Source organism: Vitis riparia, chromosome 10 (genome assembly GCF_004353265.1).
Source record: "Vitis riparia cultivar Riparia Gloire de Montpellier isolate 1030 chromosome 10, EGFV_Vit.rip_1.0, whole genome shotgun sequence".
In the NCBI taxonomy this organism is placed as follows: Eukaryota; Viridiplantae; Streptophyta; class Magnoliopsida; order Vitales; family Vitaceae; genus Vitis; species Vitis riparia.
The window spans coordinates 5,200,800-5,224,548 of NC_048440.1; the positions used below are offsets into that span (position 1 = coordinate 5,200,800).

The following is a 23,749-nucleotide window of genomic DNA, read 5'->3' on the forward strand; positions in this document are numbered from 1 at the left end:
AAATAGGGAGAAGAGAAGTTAGTAATTAAGAAAGAAAAAGATATGGTAGAAAACATTTTAGAATTTTCCTTTGTTTTGTTTGTGCAAAGGTAAGAGAAACTCTTAAGGAAAATTTGTGCAGTTTCTAGTTATTGCCTATCTTAGCTCTGGAATCATGTGAAATATGGAGAGATTTCTTCAAGGTGAAGGAAGAAGTTTCCTATGGTTTTCTAGCCAAATACCATATCCTCTTTTCGGAGCCTAATAAAAGAAATGACATTATGGACTTAGGATGCATATATTGAAGGCGGTTGCTATATTAGCAAATGCAAGTCAGTGTGAACTTTGCAAGAATTACGGAACAGTGAGTAATAGTAAAGGTATTTATAATTTTCTGCTTTCGACTGATACAAGAGGTAGTGAAATTTTTTATTTTGGTTGTTACTTTTTCTTGCCTTTTCCCATCTCCTTTTGACTATAGAGTCCAAGAAATCAGAAACCTGGATGAAAAACATCTTGATATAATATGTTAAACATATTCTATTTATTTTGTGTCTTTCCCTTTACGTTGGAAAGAACACCATATATAGGTCCGATGTTATGGGAAGAGAGATATCATTATAAAATGACAGACTATTTCCATAAATTGAGTTTCTCTATCTCTGTTAGTAAATTATTCTTGTTCTAAGAACTCATAGAGTGTTGTGAAATATTGATAACTGAATATTATAATGGATTAACAGGTTCTTTCTCTTCTTTTTGTATATTCTCTTCTCATGTTTTCTCATGCTCACAGAAGAAGGTGAAGGTCTAGATTCATCCACCCCTATTTCCTTAGATGATGGATTGCCAGTTGACTATGGTGCCATTGAGGTTGTGTAGTGCTTGATTGAACATCACAATGCCATTTTCGCATATGCAAATGAGACGATAGAGGTAAGTTTGATAATGTTGTAGCTCAACCCCTCACGGATTCATTGAAATGGAGATTTTTAACCAGTTGTTCTTCTCAAGACTCAAAAATTCAGTTTAAGTGATGATTGTGCATAGATCTGTTACTTGGGAGAGTTGAATGGTTGTGAGTGTGTATATGTTTAGCAATGAGAAAAGTATTAGAGTTGGATATATTTATGTTTGGAGGAATATTGGTTTTCCTGTTGTACTTTCATTTTCCTGAAAACAAGTTGCAGCATAACTGAAACGATGACTTGCATGGGGCACTTAGATATATGGGCAGCAATTTTTGAAAACCATTTTGGAAATGGTTCATAAAATTTTTAATTCTTTTCCTTGTTTGGTTCTTAGAAAGTATCAAGGAAAGAAAATAAAATATTGAAGAAAATGATTTTCTTATATTTGATTGAACTATAAAAAATATTAAAATATATATATATATTTAAATTATTTAATCTTTGTATAAAAATTTTAAAATAAGTGAAATAAGTTTAAAATATTATTTAAAATAGTTTATTAACTTTAAATCTATTTTTAATTTTTCTTTTCTTTTCTTTGTTTTCCATCGTTTTCTTCACATTTTCAAGGAATCAAACAACTCTTTTTCTGAAAAGATGAAACCAAGCATAATACACTTTTGGCATGTAAATTCCATTTTTAAACTCTATTCCTTGATTGTCCAACGTTGATTTTGAGTGCGACCCTCTCCCTCGCTCCTCTCCTACCGACACCCCCACCTCTCTCTCTCTTTCTCTCTCTCTCATATTAGCCAATCTTAATTCAATTATAAGCACTATGGGTGTTAACACCCACACCCACACCCCCACCTCTCTCTCTCTCTCTCTCTCTCTCTCTCTCTCTCTCTCTCTCATATTAGTCAATTTTAATTCAATTATAAGCACTATGGGTGTTAAACACCCCCACCTCTCTCTCTTTCATATTAGCCAATTTTAATTCAATTATAAGCACTATGGGTGTTAAACACCCACACCCACACCCCCACCTCTCTCTCTCTCTCTCTTCTCTCTCATATTAGCCAATTTTAATTCAATTAGAAGCACTATGGGTGTTAAACACCCACACCGGCCACCTCTCTCTCTCTCTCTTATTAGCCAATTTTAATTCAATTATAAGCACTATGGGTGTTAAACACCAAGCTTCAACAACTCTCATATAAGCATTATGGATGTCAAACACCAAGTGTCAACATTTCTCTCTCGCGTATTAGCCAATTTTAATTCAATTATAAGCATTATGGGTGTTAAATACCAATCTTTAATAACTCTCATATAAGCATTATGGATGTCAAACATCAAGTGTCAACATCTCTCTCTCTCTCTCTCTCTCCATTAACTCTCCACTTATTAGCCAATTTTAATTCAATTATGAGCACACCAAGCTTGAATAAAAGAACCTTATAAATACACAAAGATCTTTTTGGGCATCGTTGAAGTGCAAGTTGATCCTTGGAAGTTACTATTTTTAGCATTTATTTAATTTAACTTAAATTGCTATAATTACTTAATCACTATTACTTATTGAATAATTGAAGTTAATCTTTTTCTTTCCCCTATTTTTTTCCCCCAAAACTTAGCTCCACTTAATTAAAACACCATTTTTAGTAAAACACAATTACCACATTTCACGTAGGGATAAAAAAAGGTCAAAATATGATCCTATTTTGCAAAAAATAACCTTCACATTTTTTTTAAAAAAAAGTTATATTTTTCTTTTTCGATAAAAATACCTTTCATTAAGATTTCTTATAAGGAGTGGTTTAGTTCATTAGAGGTTATATTTAAATTCAAATTCATGAAAATTATTCTTTTAAAGTGGTGAATATTTCAAGTTTTTAGTAAAAATATTTATTTCATACACTTAAAACTAATTTTCTCCTCATATTAAATGATCCATTTCCAAACTGAATTTCAAACTCATTTCCACTTTATTACACATCATTCAAACCCAACTATACTATTATTGAATCATTGATAAAAAAACCATCTCATTCCAAACCACACCATATCATGAAGAAAAAAACTTATGTTATCCCCAATTACCACTTATGCTACTTATGTTGTGTTCAAGGTTGCACCCCTCTTTCTTACAACCTTAAATTTGCTCCAATGAAGGTCAAATAGGGAATGGGGACGGATCAGAGATGTTGTTAAAACTATTTATTTGAAAGACTTATAATCATAATATAGAGTAGACGTGAACAAGCACAAGGAAGAGAGGAGGGGGTGGCTGGAGATAGGGATTTACTTCAATCTAATGACAGGGAGATGATGGAGAGGTAGAGATGTCAATTTTTAACTAGAAGTCTAGCCTGATCGTGCAAGACATTATTTATCTTTGAAGCCAAAATAAGCTACACACACACACATTGTAATTTCATAGTGTGGATAGGGTGCAAAACAAAAAATTACTTTTAGTGCCTTGCATTTTTCAATGAAAAATGAGTCATTATAATGCTTTGTAAGGGCTATCTGGTGCATTGAACCTTTAAATCAAACATCACTCAGTAATTATTAACCAACTTACAAAAGTTTAATCTGCTTTAAAGTACATATCATCAGTTAATTTGACAAGCTCTCATTAACCTCCTAGTTTAATAACTCAACATTAGTAGGATCAATCTCATGGATATTTGTCATTGTTCCTGCTGCAAATGTTTCAATATGAATTAGTTGTTTTGCCACATACAATTTCATTATTAAAAAACTAATCCTCTGTTTGGTTTCCTGAGAAGATGAAGGAAAAGAAAAGAATTTTTGAATCTTCATGGGAATGAAAGTGCTATTGTAGCATTTATTTCTGACCTTCTCAACAGCCAAATGGAGCATAGAAGAAGTTTGATTAGTGCAGAACAAAATTAAAATTACACTAATGATCAAGATTACTTCTTTCATGGCAGCATTGAGAAGCCTATGGAGATTGATCACCACTTGTATGAATTTGGGTTGGTGGAATACCATGTCCAGGTAAAACCTTCTTTTCCTTTTTATCAACTTTTCTAAAAGCTTAAACCCATAATGTAAATCATGCTCTAACATAGCCTTCACACCCATATCCATAATATATAGGATTAAATTCATTTAAAACACTTGCAGCTTAGTGTGACTACCAAACCATCATGGGTTTCAAATTTCATCAATTAGAGCCTTTATAAATGCATTTCATATATACATTTATTTTTTAGAGATCTCTAAAGCACACCTACCTTTTTTTTTCTTTTTTTTTTTTTGTACCAATTTTTTTTAAATATAAATTTTATAAACGAAATAAATTTAAAAGGCTGCTTATCGACAGAATTTGAAACCAATGATATCTAAGTGTATTTACACCAAATGTTAAGGTATCTCAATGAAATTAACCTAATATATATCATGCACTAACCTTTGATACCATGTCGAGTTCTAACTTTTATAAAGCTTAAGGTTTGTTTGGATACTCTTTTGTTTTCTATTTTTAAAAACAAAAAATAATACTAACTGCCATATAAAATTAACAACTCTTTTGAGACTTATCTTAAAAAAGAATTTTTCAAATTATTTTAAAAAATGGATATATCATAAGATATGTCCATACCTTTTATATAAGAGTAACTATATTTTATGTAAAAGTTAGTACTATTTTCTATTTTTAAAAACAAAAACCAAAAATGTATTCAAATGAATATTAAGTTATTAAAATTTGGATTCACAATATATATTATGTCTTAAAAAAAATAAGTATTTTTCTCATTCTTTTTTCAATTTTAGTTGTTTGTAAAATTTGAAAAGGGAAAGTTGTGTTTTCATGGACCAATTTGTTAATTATATGGTTTTTGGAACCCAGATTTACGAAATAGCAAAAATATTTTTCAATGTGGAAACTTATATGGGTTTCATGCACTCTGAGCCGGGTGTCTTTTTTCTACCAAGATTGCCCCTCTTAGTATCCAGGCCAGCAACAACTGAAGGGCACGTCAGCAGGGGCTGAAACTGAACGGGTTCAAAACTCCAAAATCAAATGTTGAGCTTCCCACAAAAACACCCTAGCCGACGGTTCTTTCTTCCCTCTTTCTCATTGTTGTCTTCACTCCGTCACCAAGGCGATTTGAGCTTCCCAGAAAAACGGTGTAGCCGACGCTTCAAGACCCTTGCCGACGGTTCTTTCTTCCTTTTCTCTCATTCCATACCCATTCCTCTCATCGGTCTTCACTTCGTCACCGAGGCGATTTGATCTGTCTTCACTTCGTCACCGAGGTGATTTGAGTTTCCCAGAAAAACGGTGTAGTCGACCGTTCTTTCTTCCCTATCTCTCATTCCTTACCTGTTCCTCGCATCTGTTTTCACTCTGTCACCGAGGCGAAGCAGAGAACCGTGTAGAGTGTTAAAAAAGTTCTGTCATTTCAGTTGAGAAGGGCTTAATCCCATTTGTTTCATATCAGATTTTCTGTCTCGAGGTAACCCATTCCTTCCTTGTTTTGCATTCGCATTTACATTCACGTAAATATGTTGTTTGTGTGGGTTTTTTATGAACTAGGTGTGGCTCAAATGTTGGCATTTAGGAGTTGGTACTAAATTTTTAAATCTGTTCGTAATAAATCATCATCATTTTTTTTCAATTCCATGCGTTTTCTGAGTTTTTACTGTTTTATTTGGATTGGCAAATTCTCGAAAATGTGTTGTTTTGATATAAAATGAAGGCAAGAATATGGGTTGGGAATTGTTTTGCTAAAAAACCCATTTGTTTTTGTTGTGGTTTAGAATTGGGAAAAACATATTTTGAATTTGTTTGCCAAAAAAGGAATTTTTTTTTCCCAAACTGTTTTTGGGTATTGGGAAACAATGCATTTTTAGTGAAACCCATTTATTGGATTGTGTTTTTGGATTGAGCTATGCAGTGGATGACCAAAAGGGAACATTTTTTCGGGATGATGTATTCATTTTGAGAGCGAAATAAGTTCTTAAGAAATGGTGATTTTTAGATGGGAAAGTTGTTCCAAATTACTCTTAATTGTGTAATGTTTTTGAGAGCTATGCAGTGCAGTGCATCGGCCAATTAGCATGTTTGAACCTTAATTGTGTGCATCAGCCAATTAGCATGTTTGAACCTTAAAGTCTATGGAATCAACATGCATAATTCTTCAATCTTTCATTGTTGTATTGTTTTTAACAAATCTTTATGTCAATAAGGAAATGGAAGAGGAGATGTTTTGTTACATTCATGAAGGTGGTGAGCTTGTTAAGACTGCTGTTGGGGTTGTTGAATATAAGGGAGGTCGGACCAATTGCAGTGTTGTTAGCAAGAATATCTCACAATCTGAATTCGTTTCAAAAGTATGTGGTGCACTGAACTTGGATTCCAATTCCATTAAATTGGAATTCACAGTCAAGTTTGACCCATCATGTCTATTGCCACTGCATAATGATGGCGACATAGTCAATATGTTCAAATTCAACGACATGTTTTGTCATGTCTACATCTCCCAGTGTACTGAATGTGGTGATGACCTCATTTGCCCTACTAGGTACCTAATGTCCTTCCACAATAATGTTCTCTTTTGTATAATCGCTTTTCACACTTAGATTGATGGAGGATCAAATTCTTTCCTTATGTTTTTGCAGTGGCCCAACCTCCATTGTTGCTTCAAACTCAGCTCATGTTTCCTCTATTGGCGAGCCCCCATTACACATCTCTAATGAGTCGCCCACAATTCAGTCATTTGGGTTTTCCCAAAGATGTGCTATGACAAATACCGTTCAACTTCAACCAAGCCGGTTCGAACATTCAATTGTAGGTAGTGGACATACCTTCCCAAATGCGTCGGAGTTTCGAGATGCAATATATTTGATGTCTTTGGCTGGAAAATTTCGATATTCTTACAAAAGGAATAGTCCAAAACACATGACCGTAGTATGCACAATTGAAGATTGTCCTTGGAAAATCACTGCGCGTGCAATAGGGGATTCAAACATTGTTCAAGTACACACATTCCGAAATGTGCATAACCATTGCTTGGAAGATGTTGTCTTGTCTCAGCCTTTAGTGAGATCCACGCGTGCATCGTTGGTCATTGATGATGTTATTCGATCTACTCCTGAATACCAACCACGCCAAATTTGTAAGGACTTTGTAAGGCAACATGGCATCCAGTTAACTTACCTACAAGCATGGCAAATGAAGGAGAAGGTTAAGGAGCGCATTTATGGACAGCCCAAGAATTATTACAAATTGTTGCCATGGATGTGTGAAAGAATGCTTGCAACAAATCCGGGATCGAGTATTGAGTTGAGTTATTCCGATGACGACCATTTTGAGAAGCTTTTTGTTGCTCATTCAATATCTATCGAAGGGTTTGTAAGGGGGTGTCAACCAATCATTGCAATTGATTCGGCCCATATGAGTGGGCCTTATGGTGGTGCTCTATTTTCAGCCACCGCCTACGATGCTAATGACTCCATGTTCCCCTTAGCCTTTGGAGTGATGAGCTCGGAAAATTATGCAGATTAGTTATGGTTCTTGGAAAAATTGAAGATAGTTGTGGGAAATAAGGAAGTTATTATTATCTCAGATAGACATCCTGCTTTGCTTCGTAGTGTCCCTGAGGTGTTTGGCATTGAAAATCATGCTTATTGCTACCGTCACCTGAAGGAGAATTTTAGTAGTTTCTTGTCCAAGCATAACACACGAGGGAACAAGGGTAAAGAAAATGCATTGCAATTCCTAGATAGCATTGCGTATGGAAGGTTAGAACATGATTATAACGTTTCCATGTTTGAACTTAAAAATTACAACGAGGCTTTAGCCACATGGGTTGAAGAAAATGCGCCGCACCATTGGCCATGTCAAAATTCCTAAAACAAAGATGGGATAAAATGACTACGAACCTTGCCGAGTCATTTAATGCTTGGTTACGGATTGAAAGACATCACTCTATTTGTAACTTTTATTGGAGCACATGTCCAAGTTAGCTTCTATGCTTGTGAAGCATGAAGAAGAGTCCAAGAATTGGAAAGGGTGTATAGGGCCAAAAATTGAAGCTAAGGTGCAGGAAAATATTGCAAAGGGTACGGTGTATCCAGTCACGCCGTTCAAGAATGGAGTATTTGGGGTATGTATCGGGAGAGCCTTGTTGAATGTAGACATTCTGAACCGTACATGCACTTGTAGAGGTTGGCAAATGTTGGGAATCCCTTGTGAGCATGCCACAGCTGTCATTATTTCCATTGGTCAAAATGTTACTGATTTCGTCGATGATTGCTACAAATACCCAATGCAAGAGTTGATATATGGGGGCTCTTTCTCCGGCATAGAGACCCATGATATGCCTACTGTGGACGATGATGGTTTGGTTCGATCTATCACCGGGGAGGTGTTCTTCTCTCTAAAGCCTCCACATAGAAAGCGCGCTCCCGGAAGGCCAAGGAAGAAGCGCATTGAGTCTCAATATCAAGATAAACGGACTGTTTATTGCTCTCGTTGTCATATGTCCGGCCACAACAGAAAAACCTGCAAAAATCCTTTGCCCTAAATGCATATCTGTCTACTTATTGCATTATGCTGATATTGTATTACTCTATTTCAACTAACTGGTTGTCACCCAATCATCATTACTATTTGAATGTTTTGTGCTTTTCCATTCACCTGCAATGTTCATTGAGTTACATTATATTTCTCTGCTGATTCAGTTCTTTCACAAAGTCCGAACTATGTTTGCACGGTCAAAGGACAACTTTGCTATCCACAGTTCCTTCCTTATCGCTCTCTTTGAACCATGTCGGAGGGTCATCTCTTTAACAATATCTCTCTCGGCGGTCGTGGCGGAACGAATCCAGGGCAGTTGAGGGTTCATCCAGGAGGGATATTATGGAAAAAGCAATGAGGTGGAAAGGCTGTTTTTGGTTGCCAAATCTGATATTGTTGGGGTGACCTGGATGAAAGTCCCAAGAACTAATCAACTTGGTGTTCGAGTTAAAGCTGGGTTATACTACAAATTCACTGGTTTCCGTGACCAGGATGTCACTAATTTGACCACTTTTTTCCAACATTCTTGCGGAATAAACCCAGAAGAGAAGCAGCTTTCTGTGAGTGGCCGCAACTGGGAGAAGTTGATTTAAATGGCAATATGCTGACTTTTCTGGTTGGTTCGAAGCAAGCATTTGAAGCATCTTTAGCAGATGTTTCACAGACACAGATGCAAGGGAAAAATGATGTCATTTTGGAGTTCCATGTGGATGATACCACTGGGGCTAATGAGAAAGATTCATTGATGGAGATAAGCTTTCACATACCAAATTCCAATACCCAATTTGTTGGTGATGAAATTCGTCCCCCAGCTCAAGTATTCCGTGATAAAATTATGTCAATGGCGGATGTTGGTGCTGGAGGTGAAGAAGCAGTTGTTACATTTGAGGGGATTGCAATTCTTACAGCAAGGGGATGGTACAGTGTGGAACTGCATTTGTCATTCCTACGCCTGCAGGGACAGGCTAACGTTTTTAAAATTCAATACAGCAGCGTCGTTCGCCTTTTCTTACTACCTATGTCTAACCAGCCACATACCTTTGTTGTTGTGACACTGGATCCACCAATCCGTAAAGGGCAGACTTTGTATCCACATATTGTGATGCAGTTTGAAACAGACTATGTGGTTCAAAGTGAATTGTCATTAAGTGAAGAACTTTTGAATACCAAGTACAAGGACAAGTTGGAGCCTTCATATAAGGGACTCATTCATGAAGTCTTCACCTTGATATTGCGTGGCTTGTCTGGTGCCAAGGTCACAAAACCAGGGAAATTCAGGAGCTGTCAGGATTGTTATGCAGTGAAGTCATCATTGAAAGCTGAAGATGGTGTTTTGTATCCACTAGAAAAGAGCTTCTTCTTTTTACCCAAGCCTCCTACCCTTATTCTTCATGAGGAGATTGGCTGTGTCGAGTTTGAGAGGCATGCTGCTGGAGGCTCAAATATGCATTACTTTGATCTTCTTATAAGACTAAAGACTGAGCAAGAACATCTCTTCCGGAATATTCAGAGGAATGAATACCATAATCTTTTTGACTTTATCAGTGGGAAAGGCTTGGAAATTATGAATCTTGGAGATGTCCAAACCACAGATGGTGTTGCTGCTGTTCTTCAGAATGATGATGATGATGCTGTTGACCCACATCTTGAGCGGATTAAGAATGAAGCTGGTGGAGATGAGAGTGATGAAGAGGATGAAGATTTTGTTCTTGACAAGGACGATGGAGGCTCTCCTACTGAATTCTGGGGAAGAGGAATCTGATGCTAGTGAAAGTGGAGGCGAGAAAGAAAAGCCTTCGAAAAAGGAATCCAAGAAAGAGCCTTTTGCTTCTAAGGCATCTTCGTCTATGAAGAAACCCAAAGATGGAGATGAAGATGGTTCAAAGAAGAGAAAACAGAAGAAGAAAAAAGATCCAAATGCGCCAAAGAGGGCTATGTCTGGTTTCATGTTCTTTTCACAAACTGAAAGGAAAGAAGGGTGGGCTAAATTAAGGAAGGAAGTGTGGATAGCAAAGTTGTCCTTTGACATGCACCACATCTTGTTTTAATGGTATTTACTCAAATCCCATGTATTTGCTAAGATTACATTGGTTAAGCCATTTTAACCATACTGCAGTTTGTGTTCCCATGTATCATTTGGTGGCATCATTTAATTATCCGAAAATAAATACTTTGAATGAGTGGCATCATTTGTGTTCCCATGCACTCTAACAAAATTTATTTTTCACCACACTTCTTCATGGTTAAAATGGCTTGTGCAATACCAGCCACAATTGTACGGTAACAGTTCTTACTTTGCAGGTTTAATTAATTGCGCTTCCATTATATCCATCTGAACGAGACGGTCATCTTATTCTAGGCATGGCAACAGAAAGGAGGAAAATGAAGGAACATGTCCCTGCAACATGTGCACATGTCGCCAACACGGCTTTCATTCAACAATGCATGCTATAAATGAACATAGCTTTTCGTATTAGTTAAATGACCATAGTAGCTTAAATGTGGGATTGAGTTGAAACTTGTTCTTTTAATTCACAGTTGGAGCTGAAGCTGATGATGATGGGATTGAGCTGCTGTTGTCCGAAGTTAAGGGTAAGGATATAACAGAGCTTATTGCATCTGGAAGAGAGAAATTGGCCTCAGTGCCTTCTGCTGGTAGTGTTGTTGTTGCAGCTGTTGCGGCTAGTGGTGGTGGTGGTGGTGGTGCAGCACCTGCTGCCACATAACCAAAGAAGGAGGAAAAGGTGGAAGAGAAAGAGGAATCAGATGAGGTAAGCGTTCAATGATTGGGTTGGCACTAAAACCAGCACCTTAGTCTTATTCAGTCACATATTAGCTGTCCCTACTGGTCTTTTTGGCTACTCTTGGGATTCACTTTATGCATTTTCAGAGTAAATCTCTACTCCTTCATCATGCCTCAACAATGAGCTCTCCTTTAATTCCTGCATATAAAGTGGCATTCATATGTGTGGAGCCAGATGTGTGGTAGATTACCACAATTTTGGTCTCACTTATCTTAGGATTGGGTTGCATGATTATGTTTTCCCAATGAGAAAGCACAACTAGATCCTACCTATGTTCTCTCAAATTAAGTAGAACCATGATGCTAGAAGCTTATAACTTTGATGAGCTTCTGGATCTCTATCTTTGCTTACTTTATGCTGTATGGTTATTTTGACCTTTATATTATTTGAATGCTTGACTCACATAACCCAACCAAGATGCCTTTGCCACTGGTCTAGAACATTTTTTGGCTACAAACCTTAGATTTTGAAGCATTTTTCAGATTTGATGCTCTTTGCTATCTCTATCTCTGATTGTGAAAAAAAAAATCTAATTTCCACATAAAAGGAATGGTTGTTATTTGGAGCATGAGACTTTACTCTTTCATGGATACAGATTACAGAAATCCCTTTTTTAGTTTGATTATATGCAATTAAATTTGAGTACTTTTGGCTGCCCAAGTGTGGTTATGTAATGTGGAAGTTGCAGGAACCATCTTACTGCGCATGTAGCCTCTCCACTGCCCTGTCACTGCATTGGACTTTCACATAGAAAACACACTGATTATGCCTATATAGCCAACCTTAACTGTATTAAACACATGCACAAATTTAATTCATCATGCACTGATATATCTTTCCTTTTGTTTCATTCATTGCAGGACATGGGCTTCAGTGTCTTTGATTGATGGAATGGGATTTTGATTTTTCATATGCTAAGATTTCTCAAATCTTTATACTATTTTGGGAATTCAGGGTTGTTTTTTCTGGAGACGATTTGCTCTTTCATTTTTAACCACAATGATTTGCTAACTATGTTCAAGCAATTACCAGTAATTTAGTAATGACAGATTTTAATTTTTATTTATTTATTTATTGTGTATTTCAGAATTGACATAATCAACTAATTGCTAAATGAGCCATCACTATTGGAAATTCAATATTGTTTTTTCCAGCAACCCTTCTCTGTTGCTAATAGGTTCAGAAGGTGAGGATTACATTTGAAGTAAGGATGCTATTTCAATATATTGATGTCAGTCTGTTGGAGTGCCTGAATCTAGCAATACGGAATGGAATGGTTGTTTATATGTTATCCCAGATTCACAAGAGGAAACTATCCCAGGGGAACTTTGGGAGATGCCACCACCCACCCAAGCTTGATTGTGTTGTTTAGTCCTCTCACCAGGGGTGACAAAACTGGGAATTCCCCTCAATTGAAGTCGCTTCGAGGGAGGTGAAATCATTCACTGTTCCACATTCTGCACACTTATTTTGAAATAAAAACCAAGGAAATTTCACACATGAGCAGGGACCAATTACCAGGGAGTTGGATTAAGTGGCAGATTGATCTTCAGGGTTGTTGGTCTTGTGGTAGCATTAAGAAAATTTCACACAATTTTGTGGGGGCTGCAACAAGACAGGTAGCCTAAGTGGAAGGATCACACAATTAGTTCATTTGCTCCAGAGGTCACTAAAAACAACTCAACCAGAAAATCAAAATGTCAATTGCGACATAAATGTGGAGGAATTTTTATGTTGGTAGTGATAATTCATTGGGTTGCGGATAGCCCTCACTTCCAGTTCCCCTGCTGTTGTGCCGGATCAGGGGCGGTGATATGTGGGCAATGCTATCCACTTATTTTGTTTTTGTGATTGGCAGGTGGGAATTATAATCTGGGATGTCTATCACCTTCAAAATTAATGACACACTTTAATCTCAACACAAGCAGTCTATTTCCCCTGTTTGTAACAAATTCTCACTTCCACTTCCACATGATTGGGAAAACGTTTCCCCCCCCCCCCCCCCCCCCCCTATTTTTTTACTTCTATTTATTTGAAACCTGATGTTTGAAAATTTTGAAGCTTGTTACTGAATCCAAGTTGTCTCAAATATCCACAGGGCCTAGCCTTAATGCCCAATTTTTGGTTCTGTGGCTCTGTTCTCCGTTCCACTATCCCCTCTTCAGTCACATACATGGATCCAACAAGTTTCTTCCACACTTTTACCTTTTTTTTTTTGTTTGTTTTTTATTGATTTTCATCCATAATCCATTTACTTTCTACATTTCTCCTAGTCCTAGCAATCCCACCTTTGGAAAAGTTTTTTTCCCTCATAACTCCACATATGAACCACACCACAGCTCCCTCATCATTGCATTTCAAGCATTGTGACAGAGAATTCGCCTTTCCAACTGCACCAAAAAAGAATCAAAATGAGAAAAAAAGTTCACAAACTCTCATCTACAACCATCTCAACCAGGATGACCAAAGGGGACTGACAAGAATGGGGGCTCCATCTATCCCGCATGAGAAAACATTGACTCGATAGTAGTGGTCTGAGAAAGGTACTACCTTAATGCACCTGAGGTACTACCTTAATGGTCATGAGGTACTACCTTAATGCACATCAGGTACTACCTTAAGGCAGATTGGAGATATGTTGTTCTTGTATGACTTAAGTCAGAATTAGTTCATTTCATTACATATTAGCATGACATTGTTGTGTTCTTATTTCTTACTCATTCGGTAGCGTATGTCCTCATCAGAAATTTAAGGTACTACCTTAATGCACATTAGGTACTACCTTAATGGTCATGAGGTACTACCTTAATGCACATCAGGTACTACCTTAAGGCAGATTGGAGATATGTTGTTCTTGTATGACTGAAGTCAGAATTAGTTCATTTCATTACACATTAGCATGACATTGTTGTGTTCTTATTTCTTACTCATTCGATAGCGTATGTCCTCATCAGAAATTTAAGGTACTACCTTAATGCACATTAGGTACTACCTTAATGGTCATGAGGTACTACCTTAATGCACATCAGGTACTACCTTAAGGCAGATTGGAGATATGTTGTTCTTGTATGACTGAAGTCAGAATTAGTTCATTTCATTACATATTAGCATGACATTGTTGTGTTCTTATTTCTTACTCATTCGGTAGCGTATGTCCTCATCAGAAATTTAAGGTACTACCTTAATGCACATTAGGTACTACCTTAATGGTCATGAGGTACTACCTTAATGCACATCAGGTACTACCTTAAGGCAGATTGGAGATATGTTGTTCTTGTATGACTGAAGTCAGAATTAGTTCATTTCATTACATATTAGCATGACATTGTTGTGTTCTTATTTCTTACTCATTCGGTTGCGTATGTCCTCATCAGAAATTTTAGGTACTACCTTAATGCACCTGAGGTACTACCTTAATGGTCATGAGGTACTACCTTAATGTACATAAGGTACTACCTTAATGTACATCAGGTACTACCTTAAGGCACCTTGGAGAAATATTGCTCATCTATCACTTAAGCTACAATTAGTTCATTGCATTACACATTACAGCATGCCATTATTATATTATTATTGCTCACTCATTCGGTACCTTATGTAGTCATTAAAAATTGGAGGAACTACCTTAATGGTCATGAGGTACTACCTTAATGCACATGAGGTACTACCTTAATGTACATCAGGTACTACCTTAATGCACATCAGGTACTACCTTAAGGCAACTTGGATAAATGTTGCTCTTCTATGATTTAAGTCAGAATTAGTTCATTGCATTACATATTACAGCATGCCATTATTATATTATTATTGCTCACTCATTCGGTACCTTATGTAGTCATTAAAAATTGGAGGAACTACCTTAATGCACATGAGGTACTACCTTAATGCACATGAGGTACTACCTTAATGTACATCAGGTACTACCTTAAGGCACCTTGGAGAATTATTGCTCATCTATCACTTAAGCTACAATTAGTTCATTGCATTACACATTACAGCATGCCATTGTTATGTTCTTCTTGATTACTCATTCGATAGCTTTTGTAATCATCAGAAATTTAAGGTACTACCTTAATGTACATGAGGTACTACCGTAAGCCACTGAGGTACTACCTTAATGTACCTCATGTACTACCTAAATGGACATTCGAGAAATGTTGTTCTTTTGTCAATATTTTGTTGTGACTATTTATTTAAGTAAACAAATGCCTTATCTCTATTAGGATTTCCTGTATAAAACAAAACACAAACATAGAACATAAATATTGTACATCAGCAAAATGTTTGTAATATAGTCAACAAACCAAAGAAACCTCCAACCTACCTATAACATTGACAAAAGATGCCCCAGAATAATGAAAAACTCCTTTCCTACTCCCTTTCCTATACGATATTTCACATTAATGAACAACCCTAATTTTGATCATATGGTAAACCAAGTTTGCTTCATACAATCCGAAGAAAGAGGATAACATATGACTCATTCTGATATTACTCCCTCTCGTAAGCTATAGGAACAGCATCACCATGACGTCTTTCTTTCCCTTGGTTGTTGCCCATTGTTGTACATAAACTTCTGACATTCAGCATCACCATACTGTCACTGTTACAATGGGATGTTGTATACTTAATAAGATACAATAAATATAGAACATAAATAATAGTTTTAGAATGGGAACAAAATCACATCATCACATAACAGGATATGAATTCAGTCATTTGTGGACAAACTACAATCAAGTATTGCTTTATATGGTAAGTAGCATCAGATAGGAAAAACTTATCATCAACCATGAAGTCACAAATGACAGGAGGCCATAATTTTATCTCTAACAGTGTTGCGTTCATGGAGCACTAGTTCCACAACTAGCTGGAGTCTGTACATGTTCAGCTTGTCCTACAGAAATGGGAAAATCTTATTTCATCATGTTTTTTTTAAAAAAAAAAAAAAAAAACAAAACCAATTAGGATGTAAACCAGCTCTAACCTCTGCCACAGAAGTGGTTAAGGTCGCCCCGTTCCAAAACTCCATGAACTTTAGTGCAAGGATACCACAGTCGAACCTATAACACATCACATTTAGGCTTGTCATGTAGATGATAGAAAGCAAAGAAAAAAAATTCACCTCAAATGTCCGTTTTGGTTAGAATATATGAATATTTTACCCATTCAGTTGTTGCACAAGGTCTGGTTGGACATGCACAAAAGTCGAGACATCCACGTCCATATGCATTTTATATGCATGCAGTGCTTTATTGATTGCCATAGATAATCGCCTTGTTGCAGCACTAATACTGTTTCCTCGCCGCAAGGGCAAAGATGAAAGAATTTCAACTCTTCCAGCTGCAAAGTTGAGAACATGGACGTGCCAGTGATTGTTCTCACAAACTGGGATGAACATCTGCATTATCATAAAAGAGTTATTACCTTGTATGTTATAAGATAATAGTCATGTCCAATGCCATTGCATATATTACTATGGAAATGAAATTTAACAACCATTATTTACCATGTCACATGTCCCCAAATCATGGCCCAATATACCAGCATCCAGATACATGCGACATCTATCCATGATCACCTGGCTGGTTGCATTTGTTTTCAAGTTGGTCAGAATCACCTGTTCACGGGTGGGGTTAATCAATACAAACATCAACAAATGCTATTCTATTTTGAGACTATGTCAATTGAGGATATTAGAGGGTTCACCGAGAACGAAGGATCAAAATAGTGGGTGCGCGCTGGTGGTGCTTGCTGTCCATTCATCATGCGACAGAAAAGCGCCACAATCTGGCAAAGATGTGGAAATGAACATATTTTACAACCCCATCAACACTTTATACATTATATGACCTATTAATTTTGAATTTAATTCAACATAAAGATAAGTAACTTACTACTGAATTAACCCATCGGCCTGCATTTAGACAAGAAATTTCTTCTCGGGTAATGTACATCCCAAACATCTCGCATAAAATCTCGCTACAATGATTGAAAATGAATTATGTCACAATGATGTAAAGTTATTCACATATTAAATGATTGCAAGAATTATTTTTAGAAAAATGAAATGTACCTAGGATCACCAATTTCTGCCAAAGCGTAGTCCGCTACTACCCGATGAGCATGGGGGATTTTAGGGAATTGTTTTACACATTGGGTGACAAATGGACTTTTGCAAGTGGGAGGACGCTTCACAATCCTCTTACCAGTCCGCTTAAATCTCTTGATAGATGAAGGTTTAATGGCTTGATTACCACTCCCACCTACACTATCACATTCTCGCGCTTCTTCTATTGTCACTTGTGCTGGAAGCGATGGCTCTGCATGAGACTGTGGGGACATTGGGTCGGAATGAGTGGCTTCTGGTGACGGTTCCATTCCAATTGGAGAATGGGGGGTTGGTACGAGGCTATCTTGTGGTTCCATTTCATCAGCTGACGTCTGCTTGCCCGGTGTTTCGCGCCTTGGTTGATATTCAGCGTGTTGCTCTGCATTTGGGCAAGGGATTGAAGATATCCCCTCCGATCCACTTCGGCGGGAACGTAGTGCAGCAACATCCCGCGCCAGAGAGGAAGCTAATCGTAGCATACTATCCGATGTGTCAATGACACGGGCTTCAATAACCTATTACATAGTGGAAAACAAAATAGTTTTAGAATACTATTGTATGCATTGTATAGAAGAACTTGTATGAGTGGTTAGTGAAGAAGAACTACCTCTGTAGCATCGTCATTCGCTGTAGAGGTTGAGGCTACTGATGGTACATTCATATTGGCTGTGCTTTGTGCTCGCTCCTGTGCCTGTGTCTTGCATCATTATTTCAATGAGAGAATCAACAAATTGGTTATTACTGGTGTGAGGCTAAATGGTAATTTAACTAGTAGGGAAAGCTTTGTTGAGTTAGAGCATACATGCACATATCCATAACCACCGAATGTTGATATTTCAGCTGCTAATCGGCGTTTCATTACATCGTCAGTCCATGCAGCAGCTAGCGGGCTGGTCACTTCAACATTGACTGATGGCATGTAGAAATATGCCATGTAGAACAGCTGTCCAAGGGTAGTATATGAAACAAGGAGCATTAAAAGAGCAAATTGCAGTAAGCATGACATTCAAATTAAAATGTAAACTAAGTTCATACTAATTGCAAAAAGGGTTGGAGGCTAAACTGTACCTGGAGGAACATGAGGCAGCCTCGGATGTAAGTAGGCTGCTTTTGTCGATATTCCTTGATTCCATCTTCTAAGTGTTTCAGCAGAAACTTTGCCCAATTCCTTTGGACACCAACATCACCATCCCATATGGTGTCCCAAAGGTCATGGCTTCCTTCAAGCTTAGAGTTAGGTGCCAGTAGAGTGGCACATGAAAAAATTAAAAATGATTTTAAAAAATCATCACACACGGGCAAATTCTCAAGGTTTTGCTCCAGTACCCTGAGAGTGTATGTGCGATTGGACGGGGCTGTTCTCTTAAGGATAACCACGTCTTGCCCGGAGTTAGGGATGCCCATCACTCTATTCACATGTTCTTCATTGACAGTGATAGCATTGCCGGTTTCCATATTAAGTCTATGGTAGGTAAAGTCATATTGAGATATGAGCCACGCGCATAGCTCATATCTTAGTTCGCGACAAGCAAAATTCAGTAGGCCCCCAAAGCCCATCTCTCTAATGGCTTGCTGTTTTTCAGGGGCTAGGCGTGCAATGGCATTTATGAATTTCTTCCCAGAACATCGGGACTTAGGAAGCTTAACCTACAATTAAAATGAAATATGGGTTAGTGACAAAAAAATCCAATATATGCAAATTTCCAATTAAGTTGAATTTGAAGAATGGAGCCATTGTTCAATGTAATATGTTTTGCCGACCTGTGTGTATGTTGGTGGAACATGCTCCTTCCTTTTTCTCTTTTCTGTTGCCATGTGTATAATCAGTATGTTTGGATGGCGATACTGAATCGGTCAGTTTCAAAACCTACAAAGTAATCAATGGCCTTATGAACATTGAAGCCTATGGATATGAAAGCTGTACAAATGAGTAAAAATGAGACACGTATGAGTTCAAATAGTTCCTGTATAGCATTTCCTATTTCCATCTTCTAAAAGAGATCTCTAAATCAATATCAATTACTAATCAACAGGAAGAGTAACATATACTAACCAAAAATATTTGAAGAAATGGGCTGTGAATTTAAACTATACATATAAAACAAATACAAAAAAAAAAAAAAAAAACAATGAAAACGTTAGCACTTATTTCGCCTCCTAAACAGTGTGAATAAGAGAAGAAGACGAAGAAGGGGAAAATTAGAGGAAAATTTTCGGCCACTTGATTAACTTATATAAAAATATATATGTGAAATAGGATGCGCCTCACTTCACTAAAGCCCATGCCTTAGGTGTGTCTTGCGTCTCAAGATCTAGAAGGACTTTGCGCCTTGACCCTTTTAAAACTATGATAATCCCTAATTTGTAGAGATTCTCCTTTATTCTTTCCTTTCTTCCTTTTTCTTTCCTTTCCGTTGTTATTTATATATATATATTTCATTGGTTGTATACTTTCAGGATATGAAAAGAAATACAATTTTTCTCCACAATGTGCCAAATTTTTTAACATGATTTTTATGTCTAGGGAAAAAAACAAACACGATGCTCAATCGGATAGCCACACTACCATTGCACCAACTACCAGTTGTTGCCACCATCATTGTCACCTAAGCAACAAAAATATCACCACTACTACAGCTGCCACTATCATCACCAATATACTTGCACCATGCTGACAAGGGTACAATCATTGTGATTACCATAAGCATCCTAATTAATGCATTGGAATTCAATATACTCATCCAATCATGTGTTAACTAGTTTTCATTTTCTAAATCTATTCCACAAAAATAGAAACAATCAGCAAAACTGGTAGCAGGTTACCAAACAGTAAACATGAAATATACAAAGTGCCCAAACAAATAAAAAGAAAAACAAAAAAGGTCCTATACCAGATTAATCTTCCTCCATTCAACCAATGGAACCCGGAAAATGAATTAGAAACCACCATGGAATTCCTAGATCACTCAAAGGCAGTTTCTGAAGAGTCTTTTTTAAAACACGATCCCAACTCTCTAAGTCTTCGAAGTTTTGGTGGGTCCATCCATCCCAAAACCAATAAAAGAAGCACAAAGGTGTTATTTTACACACTTTCGTACTCCTCTTTCCCACAAACTCTCATGCCAACAGATCAACAACTACTTTATTGACTAAGGAAGCACCCAAGAAATACCAATGAGGGAGGGAAAAAAAGTTGCCACAAGAAGCAAGCTTTCCCAAAATGGATCAAGATGTGGTCAATCATCCCTCGCAATGCATGCAGAGGCAACACTCGTTAACCAAAGTCAGCCCTTTCTTGTAAGTTAGTTGATTAGCCAAAATCTTCTTACATAGAAGCCCACTTTTGAGACAACATTCACACTTATTTTTGTGGAACAAACCACTAGAAGCCACCTATAGGTCACACAGATAGAATTGACCAAAAAAAAAACTTCCCACTCTTGTCACACTGCCAAACCAAACTATCCTAACAACCGCTCCGAATAAACACCAAGAAACTCACACCTTCTCCAACTCCCAAGCATGGAAGCTCATCTAGAAGAAAGGGCTTAGAAGACCCTACCAACCCCTCCTAACCCAAATATCCACAATTTAAGCATCTTTATACATAGTAATGTTCAATGTAAAGAACAAGAAAGAGAAAGCACGCACGAGAGAGAAAGAGAAAGAAGAGAATTCTCCATGAAAACTCCTCACACCAAACATAAAGCCAGAATTTTGACATATGACCATCTTCTATCAATAAAGTTATTCTACAATGAAGAGTATTTGAACCCCCTTCTAGTCATTTTCCAAAAACCTACTCCAAAAACCTTCCTCCTCTCCCTAGCATTGAAAAAAAAACCTTGCTCCACTGGAATTTCTATAACCTTTTAGTAAGAAGTACTTTGTTCAGCATTGATAGGTTCTAATACCTAAATCACCCATAAACTTTCTCTTAGTAGACAACCAACCACTTTGGCAAAATGTAATTTCCTCTCTAGCCACGGTCTTAAGAACTAAAGTGGCTTTGAATCCTCTTGGGCATTAGGTGGACCATTATAAGAATCGCAAATAGAGGCATACAATAAATGGGCAAATTAGAAGAAGTACTCTTATATAAGTATTGATTTCACCAGTTAGACAAGGTTTTTTTCCTAAGAGACCAACCTTTTATGAAACCTTTCCTCCACTCGATCTCACTCCAAAGTAGACTTGAAATGGTCGTCCAAGGGAAGGCCCAAAAATAAAGTAACTCGACCACCTTAAAACCAAGCAACAAAGCCACATATAGCGCTTACTCATAGGAAAGAGCTCACTCTTCTTCAAACTGGCCATTTATTATGCAACAAAGGCCACCTTCAACAGAAGTCAACCTCCTAAACAACCTAGAAAAAATGAAATGGAACTCAAAAGGCACCACCTTATCCTATCTATCCAAACTATTTAAAGCTTGTTTATCCATAAGTTTTTGTCCAAGGAAGGAATAACCCACAGCATAACAATCTCAATTTGCTATTTTATTCTTTAGAAGGACCATTAATGATCTAGCCATTCCCTAAGCAGAGACCAACCTTATACCATTACCAAAAAGAATTATGCTTAAGTATCAGGCTTCCAAAAATGTTTGCATTTAAATTGGGATTGATAAGTGAAAGTCATAACAAAGACCAATAGTAGGGATGGATAATATTCTATTTTATGGTCTTTCAACCAAACAAACCTCTTTTGCAATTGTATCATGCATTCTAGATCCTTTTTCAACAGGTAAGATATCTATTTTTGGTCCTTGTTGGGGCTTGAACTTGGAACCTCCCACCCCTCCACCCTAACCCTTGTCACTTGATCAGCCCTCAAGGGCATATGTTCTGACCTTTACCTTCCAGTCCCATAATTTAAATCTCCCCCTAGCTCAAAGTTGGAAGATTCTAACTTTTCAACGCTCATATCTCCATTTTTTTCCTTCCTTTTTTTCCTTATTTTTTTTCTTTTTGTGTTGCCTTGCCTTCAAATTCTCCATCATTCTACAAACCTTTTCATTGGATCTTCTCAAACCATAGCACTGAATCTTCGCCAATCTTAAGTTTGATGAATATCTGTTGTGCACTGGCGCAAACTCTAATATCATTTTTTAGTACCAGTAGAATCTCTGATGGAGTCTGTTGTGCATGTGTATGCAATCACAACAGATAAATCAGTCACAAACCACACAAGCAATACAAACCATACAAGGTAAACTATGCCTACTTCCAATTACAAGATAAGGGTTCCATATAACCCCAACAGAAAAGATGAAATTTGTGTTTTATGATCTCTAACAACACTTCAAAAAGTAGGCTCCAAGAAACTACAAAGAAAAGAAATTCTAATAAAGCAGAAACCGAATTCAAGTCAGAGACATATTTCAAGGGAAAATATATAAGTCCAACAATCAGGTTGTGAAATTCTTAGTTGAATCCCACACAGCAGAAAAGTAACAAAATCGACATAGCAAGCCCCAAAGGCCAGAAAGATCTAAACTATGAACACCACAAACTAAGTTGACAGAAAAATGAATAGAGAGAATTCGATATCTCCTTGAAAAATGAAAAACTGAGAGAAAAGCTCAGACAAATTCCCCCTAATCATTTGATCATAAATTATATGAGTCGCACATCAACCCTCGAAATAAAAGCACATTACTCCTGGTGAAATCAAACTCGTACTGAAACTAATTTCTGTGAAACAAAACAAAGCCTAATGATAAAGAAATAATACCCAAGATATCGAAGAAGCTTAAAGCTGAGGTGAGTGACGAGATAAGTCTCGGCGGCTGCGTGGCCTATATTCTAATATGGAATGACAGAGAAGGAAGAAAGAACCGTCGGCAAGGGTCTTGAAGCGTCGGCTACACCGTTTTTCTGGGAAGCTCAAATCGCCTTGGTGACGGAGTGAAGACAACAATGAGAAAGAGGGAAGAAAGAACCGTCGGCTAGGGTGTTTGGGAAGCTCAAATCGCCTTGGTGACGGAGTGAAGACAACAATGAGAAAGAGGGAAGAAAGAACCGTCGGCTAGGGTGTTTTTGTGGGAAGCTCAACATTTGATTTTGGAGTTTTGAACCGTTCAGTTTCAGCCCCTGCTGACGTGCCCTTCAGTTGTTGCTGACCTGGATACTAAGAGGGGCAATCTTGGTAGAAAAAAGACACCCGGCTCAGAGTGCATGAAACCCATATAAGTTTCCACATTGAAAAATATTTTTGCTATTTCGTAAATCTGGGTTCCAAAAACCATATAATTAACAAATTGGTCCATGAAAACACAACTTTCCCATTTGAAAATGCTTTTGTTTTTAAATATTTTCATTTTATATCACTCTTTTTGGTATTTTATACCACAAATAAAACAAGAAACCTACTTTTTTTTTTT

At 37.2% G+C, this 23,749-nt stretch overlaps 3 protein-coding genes, 1 long non-coding RNA gene and 2 pseudogenes across 5 annotated transcripts in view; 4 read left to right on the forward strand and 2 right to left on the reverse strand.

Annotated features, from left to right (window-relative positions):
- LOC117923023 overlaps positions 1–7,434 on the forward strand; it is a 9,873-nt gene extending 2,439 nt beyond the window's left edge. The window contains exons 3-4 of the mRNA XM_034841287.1: positions 6,117–6,451; positions 6,549–7,434. Of these exons, the coding sequence (XP_034697178.1) occupies positions 6,117–6,451; positions 6,549–7,434 (1,221 nt within the window). The remainder of the gene's footprint in view (positions 1–6,116; positions 6,452–6,548) is intronic.
- Positions 7,435–7,882: 448 nt separating this feature from the next.
- LOC117923024 lies at positions 7,883–8,455 on the forward strand. The gene has a single exon (XM_034841288.1). The coding sequence runs from the start codon at positions 7,883–7,885 to the stop codon at positions 8,453–8,455; it is 573 nt and encodes a 190-aa protein (XP_034697179.1).
- Positions 8,456–8,698: 243 nt separating this feature from the next.
- On the forward strand, positions 8,699–10,496 carry LOC117923025 (annotated as a pseudogene).
- A 483-nt stretch (positions 10,497–10,979) lies between these two features.
- Positions 10,980–12,688, forward strand: LOC117923026 (annotated as a pseudogene).
- A 2,764-nt stretch (positions 12,689–15,452) lies between these two features.
- Positions 15,453–16,600, reverse strand: LOC117922853. 2 transcript variants are annotated; one of them, XR_004652565.1, is made up of 4 exons: positions 16,418–16,600; positions 16,240–16,315; positions 16,044–16,149; positions 15,453–15,855 (listed from the first exon to the last, which is right to left on the reverse strand). It is a non-coding gene; the product is annotated as an uncharacterized LOC117922853 (long non-coding RNA). The 2 variants fall into 2 exon arrangements; XR_004652564.1 differs by having other exon boundaries at positions 15,953–16,149.
- Positions 16,601–16,633: 33 nt separating this feature from the next.
- LOC117923027 lies at positions 16,634–23,296 on the reverse strand. Its single transcript, XM_034841289.1, has 10 exons — positions 23,101–23,296; positions 19,126–19,231; positions 18,433–19,011; positions 18,167–18,307; positions 17,972–18,055; positions 17,329–17,879; positions 17,150–17,234; positions 16,962–17,042; positions 16,797–16,872; positions 16,634–16,653 (listed from the first exon to the last, which is right to left on the reverse strand). The coding sequence occupies exons 2-10, from the start codon at positions 19,177–19,179 to the stop codon at positions 16,634–16,636; spliced, it is 1,671 nt and encodes a 556-aa protein (XP_034697180.1). The 5' UTR covers positions 19,180–19,231; positions 23,101–23,296.
- Between the last annotated feature and the right edge of the window lie 453 nt (positions 23,297–23,749).

Coding starts and splice junctions, on each gene's coding strand:
- LOC117923024 (XM_034841288.1), top strand. CDS start 7,883: ATGTCCAAGTTAGCTTCTATGCTTGTGAAGCATGAAGAAGAGTCCAAG.
- LOC117923027 (XM_034841289.1), bottom strand. CDS start 19,179: ATGGCAACAGAAAAGAGAAAAAGGAAGGAGCATGTTCCACCAACATAC. Junction 19,012..19,125: donor TTCCACCAACATACACACAG/GTCGGCAAAACA, acceptor TTTTAATTGTAG/GTTAAGCTTCCTAAGTCCCG. Junction 18,308..18,432: donor GCTGCCTCATGTTCCTCCAG/GTACAGTTTAGC, acceptor ACCCTTGGACAG/CTGTTCTACATGGCATATTT.